At 49.6% G+C, this 14,183-nt stretch overlaps 2 protein-coding genes across 20 annotated transcripts in view; both read right to left on the bottom strand.

Moving 5' to 3' along the window:
- Window positions 1-100: 100 nt before the first annotated feature.
- Window positions 101-10,941, bottom strand: Ndst2 (N-deacetylase and N-sulfotransferase 2). Of its 2 annotated transcripts, none has more exons than XM_008836565.2 (14): window positions 10,500-10,941; window positions 5,877-7,219; window positions 5,615-5,702; window positions 5,162-5,316; window positions 4,791-4,976; window positions 4,386-4,514; window positions 4,073-4,255; window positions 3,887-3,983; window positions 1,955-2,078; window positions 1,635-1,809; window positions 1,263-1,433; window positions 1,065-1,174; window positions 801-903; window positions 101-705 (listed from the first exon to the last, which is right to left on the bottom strand). In XM_008836565.2, exons 2-14 carry the CDS (start codon window positions 6,879-6,881, stop codon window positions 580-582), a joined length of 2,652 nt encoding a protein of 883 aa, XP_008834787.1. In that variant the 5' UTR covers window positions 6,882-7,219; window positions 10,500-10,941; the 3' UTR covers window positions 101-579. The 2 variants fall into 2 exon arrangements, with proteins under 2 accessions (XP_008834787.1, XP_029420972.1); XM_029565112.1 differs by having other exon boundaries at window positions 10,564-10,941.
- Window positions 10,942-11,240: 299 nt separating this feature from the next.
- Window positions 11,241-14,183, bottom strand: part of Camk2g (calcium/calmodulin dependent protein kinase II gamma) — a 59,263-nt gene continuing 56,320 nt past the window's right edge. For 9 of the 18 annotated variants that reach the window (XM_008836555.3, XM_008836552.3, XM_008836550.3 and 6 more), the window contains 2 exons: window positions 13,663-13,907; window positions 11,966-13,190 (listed from right to left, as the gene is read on the bottom strand). In XM_008836555.3, the coding sequence (XP_008834777.1) occupies window positions 13,675-13,907 (233 nt within the window). In that variant the 3' untranslated portion in view covers window positions 11,966-13,190; window positions 13,663-13,674. Of the gene's footprint in view, window positions 13,191-13,662; window positions 13,908-14,183 lie in introns of those variants that run through there. The other 9 variants (XM_008836549.2, XM_008836559.2, XM_008836561.2 and 6 more) reach the window with 2 other exon arrangements.

Genomic DNA, 14,183 nt, shown 5'->3' with positions numbered 1-14,183 from the left:
GGTCTTTCCCATCTTTCTCTCTTTGTGCAGCTAAACTAGGGAAAGATGTTTGATACTTCCTGTATTCTACACTTTCTCACTACAGTAAAGCAGACAAAACTGAAAAATAAGGATGTTTATTAAGGACATTTCTAGCCCACAGCTAGGGCTCATACTCAGTTCTCTGAGCAGCTGTCTGACCTCATCCCCATTCAATGTGAATGACATCAGGGAGGCCAGGCCACAGGTAGATCCCACTGCCTGACTAAAGGAGCCACAGCAAAGGGCCCTCCCATAGCCAGGTATAGATAGATACATTTCTGGGAATGAAGAGAGAAATTGAATTAATACATTCCTCTGGACCCTCTTATTCTTCCAACCTCCCGCAAGTTCATGGGTCAAAGGTACCTAGTACCTTTATTAGGCCCCAGAGCTACAGGAAAGGGATATCCTTCCCTTTTCAGGCATTCTAGTCCCGGGGGCCACTGAGGTAGAGGGGGTAGGGGCCAAGCCACACTAATCCCCCTTGTGGGTCCTGCTTTAGGTGTCCTTCAGGGAAGCAGCAGGGTTTTGCTGGTTTAGGAAGGAAGGAAGGGGGCATCAGCCCACACTGGAATGCTGTAGTTCTTCCCGAAGCCAGGAGGGGACGGGCTGGCCAAGCCGACTCAGCAGCTTTGATAGCTCCAAGTTATGGCTCCGAAAAAAGTCCGTAAGGAAAAGGCGGGACTGATGAAGAAAAACACAAAAGGAAAAACAGTAAGGAGCGGGGCAAGATCAGATCCTAGTGGTGGAGAGGGTACCCTGCTCCAAGCTTCACCTACTTCTGTGTCCATGTCTGGGTATCTCCGGCCTTTGCTTTTCCCTAGACAGCGCGTCTTACCACCTTCAAGTCCCTGGCACCAAAATCCTTTATCTTCATCAAACCTGCTCAAAGGAACAGGCCGTTAGGTGTCACGAAGAAATTCAAGCCCCATAAATGCAAACTACTCTGTCAAGCCCACAGAGATACATGTCTTTTCCAAATACAACAACCTACTTCCCCCTTTCCCCCAAAACATTCCTTTCCCTAGGCCATGCTCTCCCACCTGAGGGTCCGAGTGTAGTTCAGAAAGGGTGTGATACCCAGGAACTTCTGGATGCTCTCCATTGAGGCTGCTGGATTGACACGAAGCTCCTGCCCATCCACAATCAGCAACTAGAGGGACAGGGATGTATTCCCTCTAGATTCCTAAGTCTGGGCTGAAGGGAAGGGGACCCTAGCAATGGCTTTTTGGAGACTGTACCTGTCCAGAGGGGTAGTAAGTCAGCCAGCGTTGTAGATGGGTAGAATAGTAGCCAGGCACAAGACAGCGGTTCTGCAGGGAGCGAAGTACCAGAGGAGCCTGAGAGGATGCTGAAATCACTTGGTAGAAGGTGTAATTCAGAGCAACAGGGTCTCCATGAGCTCGCTGATGCTAAAGGATAGAGGAGGAAGAGAAGATGATGATTTGACAAATTATTCTGTCCTTATTCTTGTTCTGGTGATGATGGTGTACAAATCCCTCTGCAAGTGTCTAGTTTGGTTTCTCTATCGTCATTCCTGTCCATCTCTCGAGCACCTAGAACCTCCTCCACCTCTCCCTTAAGGCCCAATGTGTCCCTAGCTTTAAGCAGACCTGGTACCAAGAGTAGGCCCTGTCAGCAGGGTTGGTGAGCACAGTGATGATCTTGGCTCGTGGCAGGAGGGCAGCTCCCCGCCGGGGTACAACCTCTGAGTCAAAGTAGGTGGCACTTTTTTCAAACAGGAAATCAGTGCTGGCATTGGAAGGGACAGGGAAGAAATCCATGTACCTACAAAGAAGCACAGAGGAGAAATTTTCAGAGTGAAAGGGGCCACATGTCTGTATGTTGGCAGAAGCTGGAGTAGGGTTAGCTTTGGAGAAGGAAATGTTCCTCTGAGCAACACTCAGAGGGGTCCCAGGGGTCCCAATCTCACCAGTCAATACCCTTGTGGTAATTAGGGCCACTGAAGAACTGAATCTCTTCAAAGGTGCTGGGGCTAGGAAAACTGCTAGTCACAGCTGGGTGCAGGCTCAGGAAGAAGTGGATAGCTGTGGTGCCTAGGTGGAAGAGAAAGACCAGGCTGTTGCAGGACAAAAGCTAGCTGGACAGCATGAGTTTGAAGGAAGAAAGAAAATACTGTGAACAGTAAAACCACTGAGAGAAGGAAACCTGAGAGGCGAGGAAGGAGTTCAACAGTGTTCTCACTCTCCACTTTATCAGCATTACTTGTGAATTCCTTCCTCTGCCCCACTCTTGAGGATTGAACCTAAGGCTTCACACATGCTAGGCAAATGCTCTACCACTGAGCTGTGTCCCCAGACCTCTTTTCACATTTTAAAATTTGAGACAATGACTCACTAAAATGCTCAGTCTTGCCTTGAACACACTCTGTAGCCAAGGCTGGCCTTGAACATGGTATCTTCCTGTCTTAGCCTCCCAAACTGCTGGGATTACAGGTTTGTACAACCAAGTCTGGTTATTTATAGATTTGGGTTTTTTTTTGAGACAGGGTCTCCTACAGCCCAGGCTGGCCTCAAACTTGCTATGTAGCCAAGGATGACCTTGAATTTCTGATCTTCCTCCCTCTACCTCTCCAGTGGGATTACAGGCATGTGCTACCACACCAGTTTTATGCTGGAGATTGAACCCAGAGCTTTGTGCATGTTTAGCAAGCACTCTACCAATGGAGCCAAATCCCAACCCTTATTTATAGATCTTTTAAAAACGCTACAGATGGAGCTGGATGTGGTGGCTCATACATAGAATCCCAGCACTTGGGATGTCGAGGCAAGAAGATCAGGGATTCAAGGCCAGTCTGGGCTACATGAGATCTTATCTCAAAAAACTAAACAAAACAAAATAAAAAACAAAATTCTGGGGTTAGAGAGATGGTTCCGTGGCTAAGAGTATTTGCTGCTCCTACAGAAGATCTGGGTTCAGTTCCCAGCACCCATATCAGGTGGCTCACAACTTCTAGCTCCAGGGGATCTGATGCCCTCTTCCAATTTCCTTGGGCTCCACACATACATACTTATATATTCATACATATACACATAAAATAAGTAAATCTTCAAACAATAAATTCAAATTCCACAGATGGGGCCTAGAGGTTAAGCTCAGTGGTAATATCTGCAAGACCCTGGGTTCAACCCTCAGAACCCTCAAAGAAAAACCACCCATCCCCTCCCCTAAATCCTCTACAGATGATGATTATTATTTTGGTTTTTTGAAACAAGGTCTCACTCTGTAGCTCAGGTTAGCCCAGAACTTACTATGTTGCCCAAGCTGGGCAGTAGCCAGTCTTCTATAGATGATTGTGAGACACAGTTAGGATTAAGAATCCCTGACTCAGGACTGGCAAGGTGGCTCGGTGGATTTAAGGCACTTGCCACCCAGCCTAACAATCTGAGTTCATCCCTGGGACTCACATGGAATTGATTCTTGCAAGTTGTCCTGCACATGCATGCACAGGCACACACATACACACAATAATTAAATAATGAATGAAAGAATAAATAAATAATTAATCTTTTTCCCAAGAGACTGGAGTAGGGGCTGGAGAGGTGGCTCAGTGGTTAAGAGCACTGGCTGCTCTTGCAGAGGACCCAGAATTTGGTTACCAGCACCCACATGGTGGCTAACAACCATCCATAACTCCAGTTCCAGGGGATCTGACACTCTTCTGACCTCTGGGCACTGCATGGCATGGATGCACTTACATACATGCAGGCAATATACTCATACATAAAAAATTAAAATAATAAAATATTTTTTATAAAAGAAACTGGATTAATAAGGAATAGGTAGGGGAAAGGACCCTTTGGGTTTAAGGTAGGGTAAGATAAATTGGCTACTGATAATTTACCTGTCTTCTGGGGTCCCACAATGAGGAACTTGGGGAGTCGATCACAGGTTTTCTCCTTGGACCAGATATCTTTGTGCCTCTTGTCATCACAGGGATTCTGAAGGTGAGGCCATGAATCTGATAAGGACTAATCTCTTAAACCACGACTCCCCTTAGATCTCTGGTTGGCCTGAGCTCCACCCTTACCTGCCAAAGGGGGCTTCGCTCCTGAGGAAAAAGTTCAAAGTACTTTCGTGCAAGGGGGACAGGAGGAAGGGTCTGTAGACGCAGTCGTGTCCAGCACTGGAGGAAGCGCACCAGACTCTCAAAGGTATACAAGCCCAGCCGGTCATTACCATAGTTAGACAGATGGGTCATAAAGATGCTGATCTGCAAGAGGATGTCTGCATGTCAGACTTAGAAAGCTACCCTACCTTGGAATCAGCTTTGGTGAGTAAAGGCCCCACCCTGAAAATACTCTGGCTCTCTGATCTTCCAGCCCTTCTTCTTGGCACCTTACCGGATTAAGCAACACTGTCAGAAAAAGCTCTCCACCTCGGATGCTCCGGTCTAGTTCTCGAGAACCTCCAGGATATTCATTATAGAAGATTGTATGAGTGAAGAGGCCACAAGTTTGTCGGGGGAGCACCTGGGAGGAAAAGAAAATACAGGAATAGATGAGATGTGAAAGGTAAAATGGAAAGCAGAGGAAGGACAAAAAACAAGAGGTACCAGGATTCCCTGGGCTTATAGAAGGCCCAGTCTGAAGTTACAGCAATAAAACTTACTATATACATTATCATGATTTTTACCCCCTATTTTGTGGCTGGCCTTGGACTGGCAGTTGACAAGCCATAAGTCAATGCAGGCTGAAGGCTGTCTAAATGTGGAAGTTTGATTGAAGTTTGTAGTGGTAGTCCCTCACCATGATGCCATTGTGAATGAAGCCACGGCGGTAGCGGGCAGGGCGGAGATGGGGATACTCCTCAGTGCTGGTCACCTGGATGCCCCACACAGATTTCCAGGCCTCATAGAGCTGCGTGTGGATGGGGTATACACCCGAGTGGTGGGGGGCCACAGCATACCCCAGATCCGTGGGAATCCCATGTTCCTGGGAATGGCACAGACTTTCACCAGGACTTGGTTTGGGGAATAGAGGGTAAAGAGGGTGGGGAATGCCTTCACAAAAAGAAAACTGGAAAGGGAAGGGAAGGGAAAGGGGGTCCCATTTAGGGGAGGTTAAAAAGGAAGCATAATCTCTGGGATAAAGTATGGGAAGAGATCCAAGGGTCTCACCAAAGCAAACTGTTTGTTGAGCCTCATCTGGTCAGCCAGCACGGAGCGATTGTGAAACAGGTGTGGCTGCATGTGGCTCCACATGTGGGGGAACCACCAGAACTCTTTGCGGTGCTTCAGCAGCATGTCATCTCCTGCATCTTCCTCCTCTGTCCCTATGATCACAAACTGACCGCTGACCACAGCCAGTTAGCCCCTGTGCCCTTTATTTTATAACAACTTTGATCATCTTCCATCTTTTGGACATTACTGACCCCTGCTCAAGGCTTTCTGTTTGTCTCACTGCCAATGTGCTCTCCAGCCACCTAAACTAATTCCAAACCATCACTAGCTCCTCGCTGCACTCTGACCCCAAACTTTGTCCCTTTTCTCCAACTTAAATAATGAAGGGTAAATAATGAAGAGACAGATCGAACAAATTGATATGCTAAAGGAACAGGGGAATAAGCTCACCAGTATGGTAGAACTTGCCCGAGAAGCCCAGGTTGAAGGTAAAGTTGGGGACTAAGGTCCTGAGTTTGTTCTGGGTGGTCAGCAGAGCCTGTAAAGAATAGTAGGAAATGCCAAACCCAGAGAGAACAGACTAAGAAACATGTAGTAAGTAGCATTCTTTCTGCCTATAAATGTACATGACAAGCTAAGAATCAAAGCAAGTCTGACAAGTCAGAGTTTAAATGATTTCTAACAGAAATTTAAGGGGAAAAGACAGACTGACCTCAACATCAGCCACCTTCATGCGGGTACCTTCTTTGCCCACAAAGATGTCATCGATGTCTACTAAGATGTAGCGGTCAAAGTCCAGGCAGAGGCGCTTGCCAGTGAGGTATGCAACAGCATCAACGAAAATGAGTTTGTGGAGCCAGAAAGAAAGGCCATGGCCAAATAGCACCCGCTGTATACCATCATGAAGCCCTAGGTCCTGCACCACAGTGGGGAGCCGGGCCCGACGAAGCACTGGTCCTGGTACAGGGAGCTCGGCTGGCCGATGGCTGGCAAGAAGCACTGGTTCATATGTGCTATGATTGGACTGGAAGATGGTCCAGTCATCGCCAGGCAGTGGTCCTGGCTCCAAGCGGCTGGGACGGGTGAGATGTAGTAGTGGTGCAGAAGGATTCACCTGGTAGTCTCGGAGCCCCAAATTTGAGTGTAGAAAAAGGGGAAAGCCCTTAAGTTGGGCACTGAGTAGGCTATGCTCATGGGCTCGGAAAAAGCCAATGATGCCCACACCATACTCCACACAGTACCGGTCTAGCAGTTCTCGACTCCAGGCGTCCAAGTTGACGTACTTGAGAAGGTTCTCATAAATGACCAGGACATAGCGTCCACGGGTATGGTCAGTCAATGTGGGCATATCGCCTCGGCCAGGTGCCAACTCAGTGCTATAACGAAAACGACTGGACTCCAAGATGGCTACAATCTCCTGCCCCAGCTGTGAGTATGCACTCTCTACAAACACAAGAACCACAGGTTCAGTTCGAGTTGTTTCTGGAGGCCTGGGGGGCCGAGGTGGGACTGGAGGCTGTGCAGGGCCAGGGCCAGCTGCCCCACTGCTACTGCAGTCTCCCAAGGGCAGAGGCAAGGGTTCCTTGGCCTTGGGGCTGGTGGACACGTAGTAAGCCAGGAATCCCATGGAGACAAGGCTGAAACCAATCAGCAGCAGTATGAGGCGGTGCAGTTCCAGCTGCCGAGCTGGGCGTACCACCTTCCACAGCTGGAGCATGGCGAGGGAGAAATGAGGGAGGATGGGGACCACCTCAGGGGATGGGAGATAGAAGTTCTATAGGCTGGAACTGTCTTGGGTGAGTGGAAAAATAGGGAAGTAGGGAAAGGGATTCCCTCAGGATCAGTTCCCTGAAGAGATGGACACAGCTCCTTTCAGTAAGGGTAGGAAAGGTAGAAGGAGCAGCAGGGGGGAAACTGGACAGAGTCCACTGGTCTCAGGTCACCATGGCCCCATGGCCCATGCTTCAGGCTGAAAAGTCTAGCTCCCTCAGCTCAGCACTAATGGAGCTTCTTACATCAGAAGTCAGCAAAGGTCACAAAGCTTGGCCCCATGATCTGTAAAACAGAGAAATGGATAGATTACTTCTTCCTTTGAAAGTCTGTCATTAATCCATTCTCCTTATCCTATCTCTTACTTCATGCTTACGAGTTGATCTGTTCTCTGTGTGCCCACACCTGTACATGTGGAGGCCAGTGGCCAATGTTGGGTGTCCTCTATCACTTTCCACCTTATTTTTTGAGATCAGTTTCTCTCACTGAACCTGGAGCCTACTGTTTATGGCTAGCCAGCAAGCATCTGAGATCTGCCTGTCTTCACTCCCTCGTGTATTGGGAACAGGTACCACTGGGTACCACATCTGACTTTTATGTGGGTGCTGGGAATCTGCACACCAAGCACTTTACCCACTAAGCCATCTCCCCAACCCAGATTTGTTCTTTAAAAAAATAAAGGCCACCACCCTCAGCACTTGGGAGGCAGAGGCAGGCAGAACTTTTTGAGTTCAAGGCCAGCCTGGTCCACATAGCAAGTTCCAGGACAGCTGGGGCTACAGGGAGACCCTGTCTCAAAAAGACCAAAATAAAGTAAAAAAAATAAATAAGATAAAATAAAACGTAAGCTTCTATAGAAGAACACAGAAGGTCCCATACCTTGGCTCCATAACTTGTCCTTTTTCTTAGAATACCCAAATGAATGTCCAAATTCTCCTGTGCTTTCAAGCTGGGGCACTATACTCAAATTCTGGAAGAACCTATCCACACAGTTCAAACAGCCCAGGAGGCTGAAAATAGGTCTGCTCTGAAAGCAGTTCCTATCCTGTGACTGAGCGTTGGCCAATGAGCAAGAAGCTGGAACACTGGTGGTCTTTCTATGAGGAACAGATGGAAGTCTCATGGTCCAACCAAACATCAGATAGGAGGAAACTCCTGAGTCTTAATCTTCTACATCAAACCCATTATCATACCCAACAGTATTAACGAACTTGCAGTCATGAGGATACTTGGTGGGGGAACTCAAGAAAAATGGTGATAGCTTATCAGTCTATTAATTTCTGAGCCAGAATCTGGAGACTTTCTTTTCCATTGTTTGTGAATAATTACCCATCCCATACCCTTCACTTCACCTGTGCCAGAATCAGAAGGTAAAAATGTAGCCTAAGAGCAGGCCATGTCATGACTAGCACCTGAGAAGGGACAGAAAGCTGGGTCCAGAGACTCTCTCCCTGTCCCTTCTAGCTCGCCTTCCGAAATTAACGAATGTATTATTACACCCTCATGCCAGAAAAACACAGGAGGGTCCCTGAGCTAGCCTGGAGAAACATGAGGGATTAAGTCCAGTTATAGACACAGAGAAAACTGAAGGGCAGAGGACAGCAACAGGAACTCAAGTCTTACACAACCAATGATAAAGAACAAGGGCAGTGTCAGGTAGATCTCTGTGAGTTCAAGGCCATCCTGGTCTACAAAGCAAGCAGCAGGCCAGCCATGGCTACATAGTGAGACCCTGTCTCAAAATAATGAAACAAAGAATAAGGGCAGTGTGATGAGAAAACAGTTTTAAGGAAACCTAACTGGGGGCTTTTCTCAGACTGCTTCTGGAAGCTTTACTGTTACTCTTTGCCAATAAAGTCAGTAGCTGGCAATTCCTCTCTACTGCCCACACCAGTAAGCACACCTTAGTGGTGATAAGGCAGAAACAGACAAGACACCTTCAGAATTGAGAGATGTGATTGAAGAATTCAGCTTTGGCTTGGGTAAAACTAATTTGACATGAGACCTGGGAGAGCTGGGTGTGGTAGTGCACATCTTTAATCCCAGCAGAGGAGGCAGATCTTTATGAGTTGGCCTACATAGTGAGTTCTAGACCAGCTAGGGCTACATGGTGAGACCCTCTTAAAAATCAAAAACAAACAAGCAAGCAGTAAAAGAGAGCTTCGAGTGAGGATAAAAACTGCCAGAGGCTGGAGTGGCAAAGCCCACGACTGGCATGGGTGAGGCTCTGAGTTCAATCCCAGCAAGAGAAAGAGGTGGATGGTTGCAATGTGGCGATTCTAAGAATCAGAGGAAACTTCAGGGAAAGCACAGTAGTGAGAACTCACCTAGGGCAAGCTGATATTTAAAATGTATCACCTATGTTCATAAGTTACTATTTGTTGAGTGTTTACTACTTTCCTGACGTTCTTCTGACAGCTTTACATATACAAATGGTCCCAGACTTAAAATGGTTTAATTTATTACAATGTCCAAAAGATAAACATTCATTATAAACTGTATTTCAAACTGTTTTGTTGTTTGGTTTTCAGTGCTAGGAATGGAATCCATGGTCTTGCTAGGTAAGTGCTCTACCCCTGAGCTACAGCCCCAGTCCCTGGAATTTTGATCTTTTCCCAGGCTAGTCAATATGTACTATACTTTTCTTGTAATGCTGGGCAGTGGAATCCCCCAGTGGGTCACACAATCAGGTTAAGCAATTGACACTACACAGCAAAGGCTATTGATAAGGTATCTGGTTAGTGGGTTAGGTTTACTAAATCATTTTGATACAGGATATCTTCAGCTTATGATAGGCTTATCAGGATGTAAACCCATTCATTGCAAATCAAGAAATATCTATATTTAATAACAGCTCTAAGAGGTAGGGAAAACATAGGTACGAGTATTAGTCTCATTTTATTCATGAGTAACTGAGGTCCAGAGAAGCTTAGTAACTTCCCAGTATCACAAAACTCCATGAGTGGAGTAACTTGGGATTCAAAGGTCAGGCCTGTCAAGCTCCAGAGCAAGTGCTGTTTAACCACTGCATTTTTAAGCTTCAAACCTATAGGAAGTAGCACTGTTTAGGGACAAGGCCATGAGAAAAACTACTACTGGGATGTATGAGTGCTGGAGGCGGGTAGAGCAGGATGATAAATACTGGAGGAGGAACTTGTGTGTGGCAGGGCGAAGTTTCCGAGGAGGGAGAACCCACAGGGCCATGGGTCAAAGTGGACAGCAAATACAGGGGCGGGGGGCAGGGGTGTGGGCCCACCCCTGGGAAACCCGCAGAGCGGCTGCTGTGGAAGGAACGCGTGCCGCGTGGGGACCTGGCCTAGTAGACAGAGGTTGCCCGTGGAGACCAGGCACCCACAGGTGGGGGCGTGAAGGGGGCAGGGGCGCAGCACGGTGGCGCTGACACCCAGGCGAGGCACTGGCTGGAGGAGCCCCGGGAGAAGAGCGAGAGCGGTGAGGCGAGCCAGGTACCCGCCGTGAGGCAACTGAGGCAGGCCAGCGGCGGGGACACAGGGCGCGGGCGCAGGGCCGCCCGGGAGGACCGGGTGGTCACGTCGGAGACACTCACGGGCGGCCTGGAGGAACTCAAGGCGACCGCGGGCGGGAGGCGGCTCTGCTCAAGGGCGGCTCACCCGGCGGAGTGGGCGGCGTCCCCGCTGTCCCCGGGGCTGCCCGGCTTCCCTGCTCGCGGGGCCTCGGGCCGCGTTGCGGCGGCTCTGCCATCTCCAGAGCGAACGCTCCGCCGCAGCCGGGCCCAACTCCCGCTCCCACCGAGGGGGAGGCGGCGTACGGCGGCTGGGGTGGCCGCCCGGGTCCCCGCAGGCTCCGAGCCTGTTCGCTGCGGCCGAGATCCGGCGGGGAGCGAAGGGGCCGTCCGCAGCGCTCAGCACAGTCGCGGCTCCCCAAAGCGCAGGCTGAGCGCCCGGGTCGCGGGAGTGCACCCCGTCCTCCACGCCGGGTGGCACGGTCTGCCGAGCGTCGGCCGCCGCCACTCCGCGAGCAGGGGCGGGCCAGGCCTGGGCGCGTCCACTGGGCCCTCGGAGGGGGAGCCCGGCCTGCGCTGCGGGCCGGGTCACCCGACGGGGCGGGCCTGTGGGCGGAGCCACGCTAATGGAGGCGGGGCGGCAGCCCAGCCCAGCCCTTAAGAGCCCACTTCCTCCCTAGCCATCCCTAGGCAGCCAGAGATCTGGGTTTATGAGCAAGTTTTTTTCAAAGGGTACGGAAAAAGATGTTTGTGACCATCTGCAGCCTACCTGTTAAAATAAATCCAAGCCCCTGGCCATTGGCCTCCAAAAACAGTAACACAATGGACTGTTTAAAGGTTATTTTATTAAATATCTTCAAGGTTTCATTGTAACAAAGCTATGAAGGGTCTACCAACATTCAGAACAAACACTATTTTTAAATTATTTCTATGTCATCATGCAAAAATTCTGCATCAAATGCCTTCCATTTCCTGTTTAAAAGGTGATTTTGTTTTTTAATAGTCTATTGTCTATAGATGCTGACATTTGCCCCAAAAGAGGAGTATTCAAGAATGCTAAGTGGGGCTGGAGCAGCCATATGAAGCTATGGGTCTCAATGACCATTTGTCTTCAAGCCAGCAAAACCAAACCCTGTGGTGAAGATCTGTGAGCTGGCACTGCAGGCTGCAGGGCAGGAGAGGGCTAGGGTCCAAGGTCTGAGGCATGCATGAGATGCTTGAGGAACCTGGCTAAGTCCAAGCACCAGCACCCATGAGTTTGCTCTCTTCTCAGCTGGTTCCAAAGCCTCTTCTAATTCCTGTGCCTCCTGAAGGTAGTCCAGGGAACTGAAATCTACCCACCTTTCCCCTCACAGTGCAGATACTTGTGCAGATGATATGCACAGTTGTTTGGGGGGGAAACCCAGGCTATGGCCAATTGCTCCTCCATTTATCTTCTGTTTTCTGCTTAGGGTACAGATCTTTTCTTCCTGGAATGGAACACCTTGAGCACAGAGAAGGGCAATGAATGTAGGAGCCTTGGCTCTGGACACCTTTTTTGGGTACATGCAGGTGTGTGTGGGGTGATGCCCATGCAGACTGTCCAGCAGAAAGTCTATACTTCAGTTGGTCAGTAAAGAGGCCTCTTTCAAGAGGACACTTCTCACCCAAGCAGTCAGTTCAACCTCAAAGACAGGGAAAGAGATGGATGCACAGCAAGGGAAGAGGAGGAAGGGAGGCAGCCCTGAGGGCAGCCTAAATGCATAGAAACAACCACCACTTCTTATCCCACTGCCTCACTCCTCCCATCCCACAGGGGCACTTGGCAGAGGGCCCAGGGCCAGATGAGGGTAAGCATGGGGACCACCACCATGAAAATGTAAGACAAAGATGGTCCAGATCAGCACAGAAACAGAACTGCCAAAGGTGGTGAAGGGAGGGCCTGGCTCTCTCCTTGCTAAGAAAACAAACAGGATGCAAAGCAGCAACCCCTCCCCCTTCCCAGCTGCAGGAATCAGGCCTCAGTATCAGGGCCCACGTGCACTGTGCATCCTATAGAAATGGATGAGTAAGTGAGTGCATGTCAGACTAACATGAGGTTTCTCATCGGCTTCACAGCGGACACACTGCTGCAGCACCAATTCTCTTCCCTTCTATGCTAACTGGAACAGCAGGGCAAAGTCTGGGCCCTCAGTCCTGAGGCGTCTGCTTCTCAGCTGCCTCCACAGCAGGATGGCAGCTCTAAGTGCTCTCCCAAGTAGCTCTGACAGCCACAGTGTTTTCATCAGTCTCAATCTAGGCGCCAATACATGTTCTGGAGAAGTCCACTCCTAGACCTGGGTAAGCAGGCCACCTCAGGGGCTGCAATCACACCAGGGCCCCCAAAGTTCTGTCAAGAGTCCTTGCCTGGTCCCCCTGAGTCCATGGGGGCCTGAGGCCGAGCTCATCTCTTCAGGGCTGGTGGGTGAGCCCGCTGTTCATGCCTGGATGGGCATCACACAAACTCCTGCCATCTTGCAAGCCCAAGGGCTATCGGTTTTAAAACGCATCATGGTACGAATTTAAACAATCTTTTTTTTTTCCTTTTTTTTCTTAAATGTAAAAAACACCTCGGTACAGCAGAGACAGACACGAAGGGCGGGCGGGAGGGCTGCATGCAGGGGCGTGCATTGGCTGCTGCCGCTTTGTAATTTAATTGTTTTAAACCTCAAACGAACAGGACTGCCGCTGTCACTCAGGCCCTCCAGAGCCACTGGCTGCGAAGGTTCGACCTCCAGCTGGAATCTCCTAATGCCCCTGCCGAACAGGACAGAAGGTGGTAACAGAACAGAGGACACATGAGCACACAGATGTGTTTCTGGGATTTTAGCACTCTACCCACATGGCCAAGTCTGTCTGAACAGGTGGGAAATGGAGAGGTTAATGTTTAAATATAGCATTGCCGTGCATCTGAGCACCTACTAAGTGCTTTATATATAGTATCTTACTTAATCCTCACAAATTCATGGAGGTAGGCACCATTTCCCCCCTTTTGACAACTCAGGAAACCTAAGGCCTCATTCCTCAGCAAGAGGAAACCTACCTAACATGTGCCAAATTTGGAATCTATTAGATTGAAAAGCACAACTTATTACAACTACGTTGCCCAGTCTTTGCTATTCCTTTAGGATGGCCCATACCTCTTCCCAGACTGCCCGCTCCTACCCTTCTTTTCCTCTGAACCCACCTCCCTGGTCAACCCCCAGTCCCTCCTTCCCCATAGGTGTACCTGTGGCTGAGCTCACTGCAGCGGTGCAGCAGGGGCCCCTGAACAATGATAGTGGACATTGAGCCACTTGCCGTCCCGGCGGTGCCACACCCGGGTCTCCTCTGACTGGCTGGTACGAGGCCGACCCTGCCCGTCGATGTACTGGGTGAGACGGATGTAGGCGATGCAAGCTGCGTCCTCCCCAATCACGTGGACATGTGGGTTGAGGATGGTGGTATGGATGGGCTTGCTGTTCTTAGACAGGACTGCAGGGGGCAGGGCAGGGCAGGGGAGGTAGCTGGTGTCAGGCTTGGGCACCCACATTTTCCTGCCAGTCTGTACCTTCTCACTCTCCCTCTGGCAGCCATTCCTAGAATCCCCAAGTCCCCTCACATACCCTCTGGGGGTCAAGATACCCCATTACATTAGCTGTAATGTAATTCTTCCAAAAGGAAGAATGTGGATAATAATAACAATAGCAGCCATGCTTTTTTTTTTTTTTTTTTTTTTTTACCAGGGGCTCCTTTTGACCCCCCCGGGCC

The sequence above is a fragment of the Nannospalax galili genome, unplaced genomic scaffold, assembly GCF_000622305.1.
Source record: "Nannospalax galili isolate Female #2095 unplaced genomic scaffold, S.galili_v1.0 scaffold1437, whole genome shotgun sequence".
In the NCBI taxonomy this organism is placed as follows: Eukaryota; Metazoa; Chordata; class Mammalia; order Rodentia; family Spalacidae; genus Nannospalax; species Nannospalax galili.
This window is presented reverse-complemented; position numbering and strand designations above follow the sequence as displayed.